The 12664-nt window shown below is 37.8% G+C and overlaps 1 protein-coding gene across 2 annotated transcripts in view; it reads right to left on the bottom strand.

The window, feature by feature from the left end:
* The window catches only part of RALGAPA2 (Ral GTPase activating protein catalytic subunit alpha 2), a 126715-nt gene that overhangs the window by 98373 nt on the left and 15678 nt on the right, over window positions 1–12664 (bottom strand). For both annotated transcript variants that reach the window (XM_075749977.1, XM_075749978.1), the window contains exons 4-9: window positions 8869–8926; window positions 5780–5823; window positions 4870–5044; window positions 4233–4348; window positions 1977–2115; window positions 488–687 (exon numbers count right to left, since the gene is read on the bottom strand). In XM_075749977.1, coding sequence (XP_075606092.1) covers window positions 488–687; window positions 1977–2115; window positions 4233–4348; window positions 4870–5044; window positions 5780–5823; window positions 8869–8926 — 732 coding nt within the window. The remainder of the gene's footprint in view (window positions 1–487; window positions 688–1976; window positions 2116–4232; window positions 4349–4869; window positions 5045–5779; window positions 5824–8868; window positions 8927–12664) is intronic.

Below are 12664 nucleotides of genomic sequence, written 5' to 3'. Positions count from 1 at the left end.
GTAAGTTCACATTAATCCTAAATTTTTAACAGGAAGCTGGAAAAGTCTCTTAAAAGAAGAAGCATGTATTTCTATAAAATTCACTAAGTCCCTAATCTTAGGGAACTCTCAACCAGCAATTTGAAAGTGAAATTTTTTTCTAATATCTCATTGTAAACAGCTGCTATAATCAAGAGGAAAACAAAGCAGCCTTTGATGTTGCTGGGAAATGGTCCATGGCACAAATAAGTTTGAGAGATTCCAAAAGTCTAAACATAATACTGATGAAGCTGCTAAGGCAAACAGTTATGAGAAAAAAAAACATTCTAAGAAATTACTAAAGGGTTTCCCTTGCAGATTGCCTCATTCAAAGAAAAAAAAATCAAGTAAGTACATCATTTATTCACTTAGGGGTAGCATTTCTTTCTTGCTTCAGTTGTCAGTGCATTGTGATCATTTGCAAGGTTAGCATGTACGTAAGAAAAGAGAGGTAAACTTTAAAGCACACCTGAATAATTTTAGGGAGCATTTCTCCTCCATTTTTTGTATTCTGAACAGCAGTTAAATATTTCTTTTCAAGAAAGAAGGTAACAAGCCACTTAATAAAAACAACTCGAGCTGCCATATATGGGATTTTTGTGCTATAGACATTTTCATTGTTTCGTGTTGCAGTAATGTATACTGGTCTTGGTCTTATATCAGGAATATCTGGTGAGATAAAAAGAGAAGATATAAAGAAAATCTAATCTTAAAAAACTGTAATTGCTTCCAGACTCTGGTTAAATGTATTGAACACGACACCACCACCATTTTCTCCATATGCAATGACTATTTTTATTATATTAATGCTTATAGTTTATCATAATTTTGTTTCTCCTAAAGAAAAGGAAGAACATAAAAGCACTGATCTTTCCTGAAGGTTATAATTTGTATCACACAAAACAAAGGAAAGCAAAAGAGAATGGCTGCAAAAAGAAGGGCAAAATCAAAATACTACTCCTACTACAATGTAAGTTAATTTTAGAAGTTTCACAGAGTTTAATTAATAAAATACAGTGACAAAGAGAACATGGCTCTGGAACACTCAATAGTGCAAAGATTAAGAAGAAAAAGGATACTTAGCGCAGCAGAAAGAAGTTAACTCAGGTGCAAAGAGCACTGCACAAGCTGAAATAAAAGAAAGAAAACACATGGGAAGAAGTGGAAGATTGCCAAAGGAGATAGGTAGGATCATAATTCATTCATGTGCTTACATTTACGGAAAAATCACTTATACCCAGCTGAAAAACATGGAAAGCTTGGGCTCTAGCTGTGAGCAACGCGGCTGAAGTGGCACTGAGGTCATTTTAGACACTAAATATTAAACTGCAACAAACAGGAGTTAAAAGCCAGAGGAGGCAGGGGAAGGATGATGAAGAAGAGACTGCAGTACATCAGGTGGGTACTACCACCCCACCACTCCTATTGCCTCTAATATATAATTCAGTAGAAAATTAGGAAAAATGTGAGCGTTTCTGAAATAACATGCTTTTAATCCTACAACTGTAGATGTACATCTTCATTTCCTTTCATTTGGCCCTTCATACTCATTTTCTCTTCACAGAAACAAGAAGTAAAGTAAGAGTAACTACGTTAGCTACTCCTTCACACTTGGGCAGCTTGCTGATTCTTTAAAGAAATCCATCAGAGAGCACGTTCTGTCTTCATTACATATCACAGTTACAGAGTCCTCGCTCCCTCCATATAAATGCCATGCCAGTGGAAACATCCTTAGGACAGCAGAATCACGCCAGCCCTTACACAGTGATCAGCAGCAGCCTCCTGGACTATCTCAGAAAATGTAAAGTTGTGCTAGGAAAAAATCAAAACGTGAGACAAAGGAGGAAAAATCCTCATTTGACAAGACTGTAGTGATACGCCAGCAGGTAACAGAGATGCTGCTGAGAATAGTCACCATTATTTCTTCTTCTACTTAAAAGACAAAATTCACTACTTACCAAGAACAGGTTTGTAGAGGTTGGTTAGCTTTGTAAAAGATGGAAACAAGTGAGGAAGATAGTATTTTCTAAACAAGGTAAAGAGAAACTTAAACCCAGTGTCTTGGTTCTCCTTATTCTTCCACTCTAAGCTTGCAGCCTTTGTCACAGAGTTAAAGAGAAACAAACAAGAAGCTTTAAGTTAATGTGTTACACTGAGTGTCATTCCACAGTGAATACAAAAGATAAACAATTATACTTTAACGAAAGATATAAAAAAATTAGCACAGTCCCAAAAAACTTTACTAACTGCAACAAGAATGTAAGACATTACCATGAGGGCTTCACAGCATATCAAAGCAAGGAAGCTCATTAGAAGCCAGCATCTTTGTGCTATTCTAATGCAGGAATGCACAGAAAATCCCACATCAGTATCTGTTTCTAACAAATTTGCTTCTTACTTGTAAATTCAGACAAAGTTACTCTGGGCAACGCTTTTATCACAAAGATGTTTTTCATCAGAAACACACTCAATGCCCATGTTTAATAGGGATGTGCATACACATGCTCCTTTGCAAAATGTGACTCAAGACACAAGTAATTTCCACTGACAGGAAGAGGCTGATGTCTAAGTCTGTTTTTAAAGGAACCCTTCCGTTCTTGCATAGATCTACACCAGAGTCACACACGTACTTTCAAGGTGCTCCTCCTTGGAAGACTGCGCCAAATTTTGGCAGAGTTGCTTTTTTCATATTAAAACACCTTCCATTTGGAATAAGTTGCACATAACCGATACGGGTGTGGTTTGTTTATTTGTATAAGAAAATCCAAACAATTTCAAATAAGAAAGGTAAAAGCAGACATCTTTCCACTGATGACTTAAACCTACCTGGGTTTTAGTCTCTTACATCACTTCCCTTTATGGGAAATTCAAGTGAGCACTAAAAATGTTTATCTTTTGACATATACTTTAAATTCAGGCCCACCTTTTTTTCTTCTTTGTTCTTTTTTTTTTTTTTTAAAGCAACATCAAAAGACTACAGGATTTTTTTTTTTTTTTTTTTTTTTGCAGTAAAAGCTCTTAGAAAAGCCTGTCCATCTGCATATAGCAGGTAAAAAGTTCACTGAATCTATATCCAAGATGATGACTTAAGTTAAAGAAACACTGACTAGTTTCCATCGGTCATGTGAGATTCTTTATTTTCTTTTAAAGAAAGATTTTCTTACTTTAATCTGTACTAGATCTTTTTCCAAATCTCTAAAAATTGTGGAACTTGCAATGTCGTACTTTTGCAAAATACACATGTAAAACTTGGAAACAAGATGACAGAGTTTTTGTATGATTTTATTTGTTATGTAAACTGACTCATATTAAATTCTACCCAGTTGCAGAGAAATTTTCTTGAAGTAGATTTGCTCTACATTCTGGCTCTTAGTGATAGTTCTGCATTTGCATCGGATTATTTTCATCTCAGCTCTTGCCTGTAGCAGAAGGTTACTGCCCAACTGTGCTCCCCTCTACTGAACACCACAAATAAATGAATGGTAACAAACCACAACGCAACTGGATTTATAGCGTAGTCAGGTTTTCTTTAGATCCCAAACACATAATAAGAGTATAAAAAGAACGTGAAAAAACTTAAGTGTTGTGAGACTCTGATATGTAAAACAAAGAGGAAGTTGCTAATTTCATACGGCCACTTTTCAAAATAAAGCATTTATTCAAGATGACAAAACCCCTTCCAAATGTCATTTTGGCATAAAAGTAGCTTAAGTTGTACTTTTTTAATTTATACATTATCTTTCCTTCCTGTACAGATTAATCTAATCTAATTAAAATTTTTGACATACATGTTACTTGCATCCTTTTAAAAAAAAAAAATCTCAGAAGCCACCTCTCCTTTTCATCTCTTTCTCCAGTGGTCCTTTACATGTCTTCTCAGCTATGTATGTGTCCAGAGAACAAATTGCATCTTTATCCCACATCAATTTTCTAAGTGCGACCACAAGCACATAAAATAGTTATCCTGCAAAGTTCGGTAACATTCATTAATTCTTATCACAAGTGTGAAAAACTTCTTATTTTCACCAAAAATGGCACAAGGAAATACCTTTGGGATGATTTTTCTTTTAAAAACAAGAATGAGAAAGTGCAGAAGACAGCTTCTTCCTGGGGAGGGGTAAAACCAGTTCCGTACAGATACAGTGTGGACTTAATTTTCTACCACAACTACATTCCTCCAAATATGAATAGTTAAAAACACATATCCTCCGCACCTGAATTACCATGTATTTTAACAGTAGATGAAGAAAATAGCAGGTTTGGTCTTCAGCAATTTTCTCTCCAGAGACAGCTGGCAGAAGTGGGGTTATTTCTTCTGGAAAAATCTTAGCTAAAATAGAAAGAAAACGTTTTAAATATAGAAAACCTGAACACAGTTAACTAAAAGCTATTTTCTATAAAAAGGTTAATTTGAAAATAATCACGAACGCGCTACTACGCTGTACGAAGTAAAAGCGCAGCAACTGCTCCGGCTTCCCCAAGTCCTACCGCACAGAACGGAGGACGGCACCAACCTCTGACTGCCTGCTGTGTGGAAGGGCTAACACAAGCAATCACCGCAGACTAACCAGCAAGTGGTGAATCTGCACGCCTACTTGTTCTGCAGTAACGTGTTCATACAGCTGCATCTCTACGAAAAAAACCCAAGACAACAAACAACAAACCCCAGCCATTCTGAACTCAGAATGACAAGATCAGAAGGCTATACAGCTGCAACAAATACAATAGCTTGGCAAATTCAGTACATCTCTGAATTACAGACAGTATCATACATGTGACATCTTCCCCGTGAGAAACTCTACAGCTCCACAATGACCCGGGTGGAAGGAGAAATTGTGTTCCTTTACTCACCGTCTGGCGAATTAGGAGGACTAATGAGGTTATCTAGTGTACAGGGACCTCGTGAGGACATAATGGGCGGAAAGCCAGGCACAAGGCATGCAAATATTAATATCTGCTCTTCCGCACAGTTAGTCTGAAGCGCTTGAAGCCAGAGAAGAAACAGGCGGATTCCTTCACATCTTATCTACAAGGGGATGATTATGTAGAAAAAGATATTAAACCCAATTTGTAAGTACAGTAACATAGTTAAATAGTTAAGAAAATGCAGGGCAAGTACTTCCATCCCAGCTATGTGCTAGTGAGCCCTTCCATCACACCAAGGGTAATCACAGTCTTAAATTTAATCACGAGCAGAGAAGGGTGGGAGCAAGCTGGCCCCAAGGCAGCAGCACGCCAAGGAGACAGCATTACCACTCCAACTTCAGAGACCCAAAAGCTCTAGTTCCACTGCCCCAGTTCCAGGGGAGAAAGGCATCTTGGCTAGGCTCAAGACTCAATCTTAAAAGGGGCTCTGGAAGAACAGCAAAGGTAACGCACAACAGAGGAGCTGCCAATACTTCGTGCCCTACTGAGTTCAAAATCTTGGCCCCACAGAGGTCCAAGCAAGCTATTGTCCTCAACATCACCAATCAGAAGATCCTCGTGAAAACCAAGAGGCAACAAAAACACCCAAGGTAGGGTATTCAGTAAGCTCACTAAGTTTATTTACTTTTTTTTTATTAACAAGATATAATTTTAATTTTTGCAATATATTTAGAAAAAGAAAAATGGATTTAAAACTCTTGGGCAAACAAGAAACCAATATGTAAAATTACAAAGCCCAACAATCTGTAAAACACTGATATTGGAAAATTGTGAAGTACTATGCTTCTGTAAGAATTAAAGTGAAAAGAAATATGAATACATCAAAGAGAAATACCTTGAGAGAATTTCCAGTGTGCAAAAGTTTCTTCAGAATCGACCCTGGATTAGAAAAATTCAACAGGCACATATCAGATGCTAAGACATCCCTTTCCACCAGAATGTTTTTTAAAAAATACTACAGAAAAGGCTAGTTTAATGCTATTTACTAGGTGGCTACTGGTTTTTAAGAAAAGGAAAACTCTGGGGTGAAAAAACTTAAAGTGAATCTAGTTAAAATCATCATTCTCATCAGTGTTATGAGATTAAATATAACATATCTTTACGGTGAGGTACTTTGGTTTCAGTCAGATGACAATCTCTCAAATTACTTTCCTTAAAAATAAGAGATCTAGGGGAAATTTTGACTTAGTATATTTGGAGAAATCAAGAAGTCCAACTTGTAGGTTTCATGCATTCAAATACACTAATATTGGCAATAACAATAAGAAAAAGGTGCTAGAAATCTATCACGTCTATAAAACACAACTATTAAAATTGCAAAATATTTTGATTCTGGTTTTAGAAATATCAGGCTAACTGCCCTTAGCTTCAAACGTCTGACCTAAAAATCAGAGAGAGATTATACCTCAAATGCTTCAGGGAAAAAATGTTTTAAATCAAATTCTGAGAAAAATAACATGAGGTAGCACTCAGCTGTTATTTCTCCTGGATTTGCGAATTATGTACATGCCTTAGATGTGATCCTTCCCTCAAGATCTCACCATTTCACAGTATTAAATGGAAATTATTAACATACATAGCAAATACACATTAATGCACGTGAACATTAAGCAAGAAGCAAATCACAAGGTACAGCTGTAAATAATTGCACCACCAAATTCTGTAGCTCATTACTGGACACAGCTAAAAAATTATCCAAATATGACTATCCAAGAAAAGCATAAAGAATATATGAGCTATAAAACCACTGACTAAAACCAATTTGTTCTGGACTAATTCAGATGAAATGGTAGTAAAGTGGTCAAGCAGATGTCTCCTTTTATTTTTGTCAGCACTAACTGGAAATGTGACAGCAGCCCTTTCCTTGACCTTTAATTTCCACTCATTATTTCTTCTGCAACAGCAAATTCATTGTTCTGATGAAAAACAGGGCAGCTGATGAAATAGTGCTGGAACTAAATGCCAGCAAAAAAGTACTACTTAAAGGAAATATAACTTCCCCCAAAGCAGCATAAAACTTACTTTAACAAACAGCAAAACAAAACGCTGTGACCACTTTGGGAGCGTTCAGAAGCCGAATTTTCAAAGTAGCGATTAATCAAAGATGTTTAATTCAGAGGAAATTATCAAGTTCAAGTACCTCATTGGATTTCAAGGTGTTTTGACTATCAAAACAAATGCATTTCACCTTCCAATATATCTGCGTCATTTGACTCTAGCTTTATTCAATCTGGTCAAATGAGGAGAGGAATAAATTTTGCTCTCTGGCTCCTGTACATGATCATAAGGTCACTATATAAGCACTGTAGGCCACAGGAAATAGTTAAATCATTAAAAAGTTAGCTATCTGCGAACTAAAGACAATAAAACTTTTTTTTTCTCCATAGCATTAATGTTCAAATCTAATTTTAAAATCTAGCTGAGAGTCTTATTACATGAAAATTTCCAGAAAACATATGAGAGTTGTTCAGAAAATTAATCCTGCTTTTCTTACTTAGATTTCCAAAGTTCATGAGTGACTAAACCAAGTCTCTTCAATATCTATTATCTTTATGCTTAAGAGAAAACAACTGTAGCGGAAGAACATTGAGTGTTTTAAGCGAAGCACTCCAAGTGCATGCCTTAACTAAGCTGGCAACTTTATTTTGTTTTTTTATGCCTGTGCTGCTATACAATCTTCCATCCCGTGCTTCTGAAGCCTTTTTCTGCAGAACACCTGCCCCACAAAGCATGCAGAATGGACAGGAGACTAAGAAAAAGAAAAAAGAAAAAAGCAGAGCTTTACTAACTCCACAACTTCTCTCTGCCAGACTCCTATTCCTTCCCTTGTTCAGAAGCCAGAATACGTACAGTAAATACCACAGGAGTGTGGGCAAAGAACGGCTAGTGTCTCGGTTTGACCAGGGGAGTGCCATCCATGGGTATACGGAGTCTGCCGCGGCCAATGCTGTCTAACGTGATGCTTGGCTAATCCTCCTTTAGACTAGAATCACTGAAAGACAGCTGGGGCTACACTTGCAGAAATACCATGTATTCATAATTCCACTTATAAAGGCCAGTAAAAGAAAAATTGATCAAAAAGAGCTACTAAAGGTTTATAGTTTTATCCTTAATCTCTTTCATTCACTAACTCAGCTCTAAACTAGGAATTCCTCATTTAATCCCCACAAATAGCGTGACAACTGAGTGTGTCACCAATACTAATGAACTAAACTGCCCAGGGAATACAGGGATATTGGAGAAGAAATTAAGCTCCTGTTCAGTGCAGCAGTCCCATGGTTTGCGCTTAGTTCAGCACAGCCTGGGCTCAACTACCAAACAGCACCTTCTCACAGCATCATTTCCACACAATACAATTCCGGGAGGTGGCAAGGGTCAAGTTCAACATCATCAGGCAAAGAGCAATATTTAGTGCTATGAATTTGTACGGGCATCTCATATATGATCACTTGCAAAAGACTATCATAAAGCAAATTTGCAAGTGTCACGTACAGATCCCACAACCCTCCTCAATCCTAATTTTTGATGTTAGTCTGTGAATACAAAGGGAGACCTAGTGAGAAAAAGGTGTGCTGGTTTATTACACCCATCATCTTGATAGCTTCTAGCACATGAAAGAGAAGGGAAAAGGACCCAGGTAAATCCAAGAATATAAAAAAATTAAAGAGCATTTGTGAAAAATAAAAATGAAGCAGGCAACCAAACCCACACAAAACAAGGAACACCCAGAGCTGTTATAGCAGGCAAAGAGATTTTCCATATGCTTTGAGAATTTTCAGCTGCAAGCCCCATACGTAAGTACTATTTGCGTATGGGCAATACTAAGGGATTCTGTGGCTAACAGGACTTGCAGAACCAGGGAAGTGACTACAGAAGACATTGATTTTATTTGTACCAGAACGTTTTTAAACCATTCCTTCTTACCTATGCTGCGAAAATGCCATCGATAAAAAATCCTCTCGGGTAGTAGCTGCAATATTTTCTGCAGGAAACAAAACTAAATAGTCAAATTTTCCATAATAAACTGGCTCATTCAGAGCATACAGAGAAACTGACACACAAGACACAAATGCAATGGTAATATAGACACAGAGAACACAATAGAAAGCAAATACCTATCATAGTAAAGACTCCTGCCCATTACGTTACTCTCTTGTTACAGAGAAAGATACTTGGAATGGTCCTGAATAAATACCACGACACTGTCGTGAACCGCTTTCCCTTTCCCACTGCCTTGCAAAACCCTAGTATTCCAGAAAATAAACTGATTTCTAATGAAGAAGTGACAGATCTGCAAGCAGCTCACTTTGGGTTACATTTTTCTGAAGCGTCTGGTAATGACTACTGGTAGATTGATACCGTCCAGATTTTGAGCTTCTGTGGCTTAGGTCTGTCTTTTCATCAGCTAATGGGGTCTGATCTCCCAGCTAAGGCAGAGATGAACAGCGGTCGGTGCAGTTATTTTTACCGTGAGGTGATTTACCTGTCTTTTCAGCTGGTGAGTGAAACCGAGCCAAATTACACAAAGCTACACTAATTTAATTCACAGCACATGCACTTAATAAAGCACTTATGTGGAATAATATGTAGTGGCCTGCCTCTGTAGTTTTGGACTGATCCTAACAGAGGCAGATCAAACAAAGAAAGAGGCTGTGGTCAAACCCATTCCCCCTCAGTTTTGTTACGCTACAGGGCACCAACAAAGCAAAGCAATTTAAGCATATGCTTAAGCGCTTTCCTGAACGGAATCTTATCATCTGAGTTGCAAAGAACAGTTGGGGCTATCAAGTGTTGTTGTCACTTTACTAGAAGGTAATGCAATTAAATAATCTGGATAAATCAATTGGGGGTCTTACTTGCATAAATATGGCTTTTAAAAGGACTAAGTTAACAGGCTCCAAGACACCTTTTCTTCCTTTTTCCTCTTTTTTAAACTGTTAGCAGTACAAGCTAGGGCTCGGCAAGTAGGTGTATTAGTAGTACAGGACAACTAACTTATTGCTGCTCAGCCTCTAAAAAAAGTGAGAGAACAGACATGGTTTCACATAGATTTCACAGAAAAACGTGTCTGGGTCTTAGAACTTTCCAGCCTTTCAAACATGAAATTAAGAAGATATATTTAAATGGGAAACTAGTTTTCAACATCTACTTTTGGATATAAAATTAAACAATGTTATAAATTACTAACAGAGTTCCTTGTAATTATCACAGAAAACCACCGGGACAAAGTTCTGCACAACAAAGCATCATTAAGTTTTCAGAAATACTACATGCAGGATGCAAAATGAATGACACGTCATTTAAGCAACGGTGACCCATTTGTTGGTCTTTTGCACATAAAAGCTCACAAGAGGAAATAAAGCGTCACAGCCAAGAAAGCAAGAACTGGCATTTTAGGCAATCCTTCAGAGACGGCCAACACATGAATCATTATTGCTGTTAAAAACAGTATGCTCGAGAGATGGAATAAGACAGACTTTTTTTTTTTAATTTTGACAACAAAGTGCTTCAGAAATTATATACGACACTCAAAATAGAGTCTTTTTGAAAATGGAACATTCCTTTCTCCATGGCAGAAGATGGAAGTCATGGCAAGTTCACAGACTTAGGGAACTAGACCTCAGGTCACACAGACTGGCTGGTCTTCCTTCACATCTTTACCGTAGCACATGCTCCCCAAATAGTATTTGGCATTTCTAAACGGTTACCTGAAATAAAAATACAAATGGGGCACATCCCTTCGATGTTCTCATTGCGTTTTGTTTCAGCGTTACTCGCACAGCTCCCTCCCCAGGACCCTGTGGCAGCAGGGACTGAAGGAGTGGGAGGCCAGTGGCCAGAGGTCTAGCTCCCTGTCCATGGGCGGGAGGAACGCGCTTGGGATGAAGGATCTGACTGGCTAAAAATGAGGCCATGATTCACGCTTGGGCTTTACCTGTTAGTTAAGGACCACGTTTCTGCCAATCAGATTGCGGGATCCACAGACAAAGAATTATCATTATCCATCTAAATATTAAAATACTAGCAGCGCACCACTTCTCAAGACTATTTCTGACATAAATGTTTACGTAACTTGGCACAGGGCAGAAAGGAGCTTCTCACCAGAATCATGACTACTTCAGGTCACTGCATGCAGGGTTCGGTCTGTATCCAGGCAGACATCAGACCGATCACACGCAGCGTGCCCGCAACGCGCGAGGAAAGAAAGGCTCCATTAAACAAAGCCCTGAGACAAATCGGCAACAAAAACCTGTCTGGATTCAAGTATTGGAACACACTGCAGGGAGGAACCTTCAGACAGCTTCATGTTTATTATGGAAAACCAGACAAAACCACACATATTTTGTTTCCGTTGTTTAAGTCATTATAAGAAGTACAGTAGATTGTTAGAGCAAAACCAATTTCCTTTCACAGGCCACCCTAACAAGATACCTTCAGCTTGTCTTTGGATGTCAATACTCTCTCACTTGTTTCAAAGCACTAACTTTTGAGAACCAATTGTATTAAACTTAAAAAAAAAAATCAAGCACCACTTCTGTATCAGAATGTTTTATTAGAAATTTGTCAAAATCTGGTAATACTACTGGTGAAAATGTGTATCTTCGTATATTTCAGACATTACAGTAAAATTCTTTTATGATAAAACAAAAGTTATATTTAGGTAATATGTCTACTTTGCTAAATGGCTGATGTATACTTAAACACCAGGTGTGGCACACTCATGTATTATGAATGAAAGTCTGTGAAAGTGATCTGATAAGGTACAAGTTTTCCTTCGTTGCCAACAATACCTATTTCCCAAGAGCTTCAGCAATGTTCCTAGAGTAATTTTACAGTTCACACATCCCAGTTGATTCAGGATCAAAACAAACAGCCACCACTTGTGAGTTGTTTCAAAACACAACAGCGCGTGGAAGGAAGCTGGGTTTTACCGTGCCCTCTCTGCAAGAGGCACGTTAACTGTTATTTGGGAAAGGCCGGAGGCACGCTGGCATGCAGTAAAGGCAGCATCTCGGATGTTACACAATTTCACCTAAACTTCAACACAAAGTTCGCTTCCACAAAGTGAACTATGACAATGTGTGAGCCGTGTGAGCTGGTAAGGTGGCAAAGCTGCATAATAAAGACCCATTTTGAAAGAGAACTTTACAGCTTTCACATCCACATGTTAGAGAACTTTAGGTTATGCCCTGTTGCAGAGTACAACCACCACCAGGAAAAGCAAACTTAAACTATAACTTGCATGAAGGTGGGAGGGTTGGGGAAGAAAAGAACATGCTTACAGGTTTGTTCTTTAGAAAAAACAGAACCAAACACCCTTGTCAGGTGACTGAATCAAAATAAATAGTAAGCAGACAGAAGTTCCGATCTGAGGAAAGCTTCCATATCCCATATTTTTCATATAGCAAAAATTGAGATGCTGAAGTAATTTCCCATGTTATTCTCCTTTGCAACATCTCAAAACCAGTGGAAAAAAAATACGGATGCACTTTGAAAAAAATGCAAAGATGTGATTAATCACCTGCATAGCACTACCAAATAGTAAACAGAAGCCATTTTTTAAAAAGCAAATTAGATTGCTAGCATCACAGCTGCCTACTGAAGAAACAAAAGCTTTGCAGCAGATTAGAATGAATATTAATAATCTAAATTCAGAGTCCACATTTGCTCCTGCAATGCAAAAATAAGTTATCATGGTTAAAAGTCTACATTGTTAAAT

Source organism: Balearica regulorum, chromosome 3 (assembly GCF_011004875.1).
Source record: "Balearica regulorum gibbericeps isolate bBalReg1 chromosome 3, bBalReg1.pri, whole genome shotgun sequence".
Taxonomy (NCBI): Eukaryota; Metazoa; Chordata; class Aves; order Gruiformes; family Gruidae; genus Balearica; species Balearica regulorum.
This window is presented reverse-complemented; position numbering and strand designations above follow the sequence as displayed.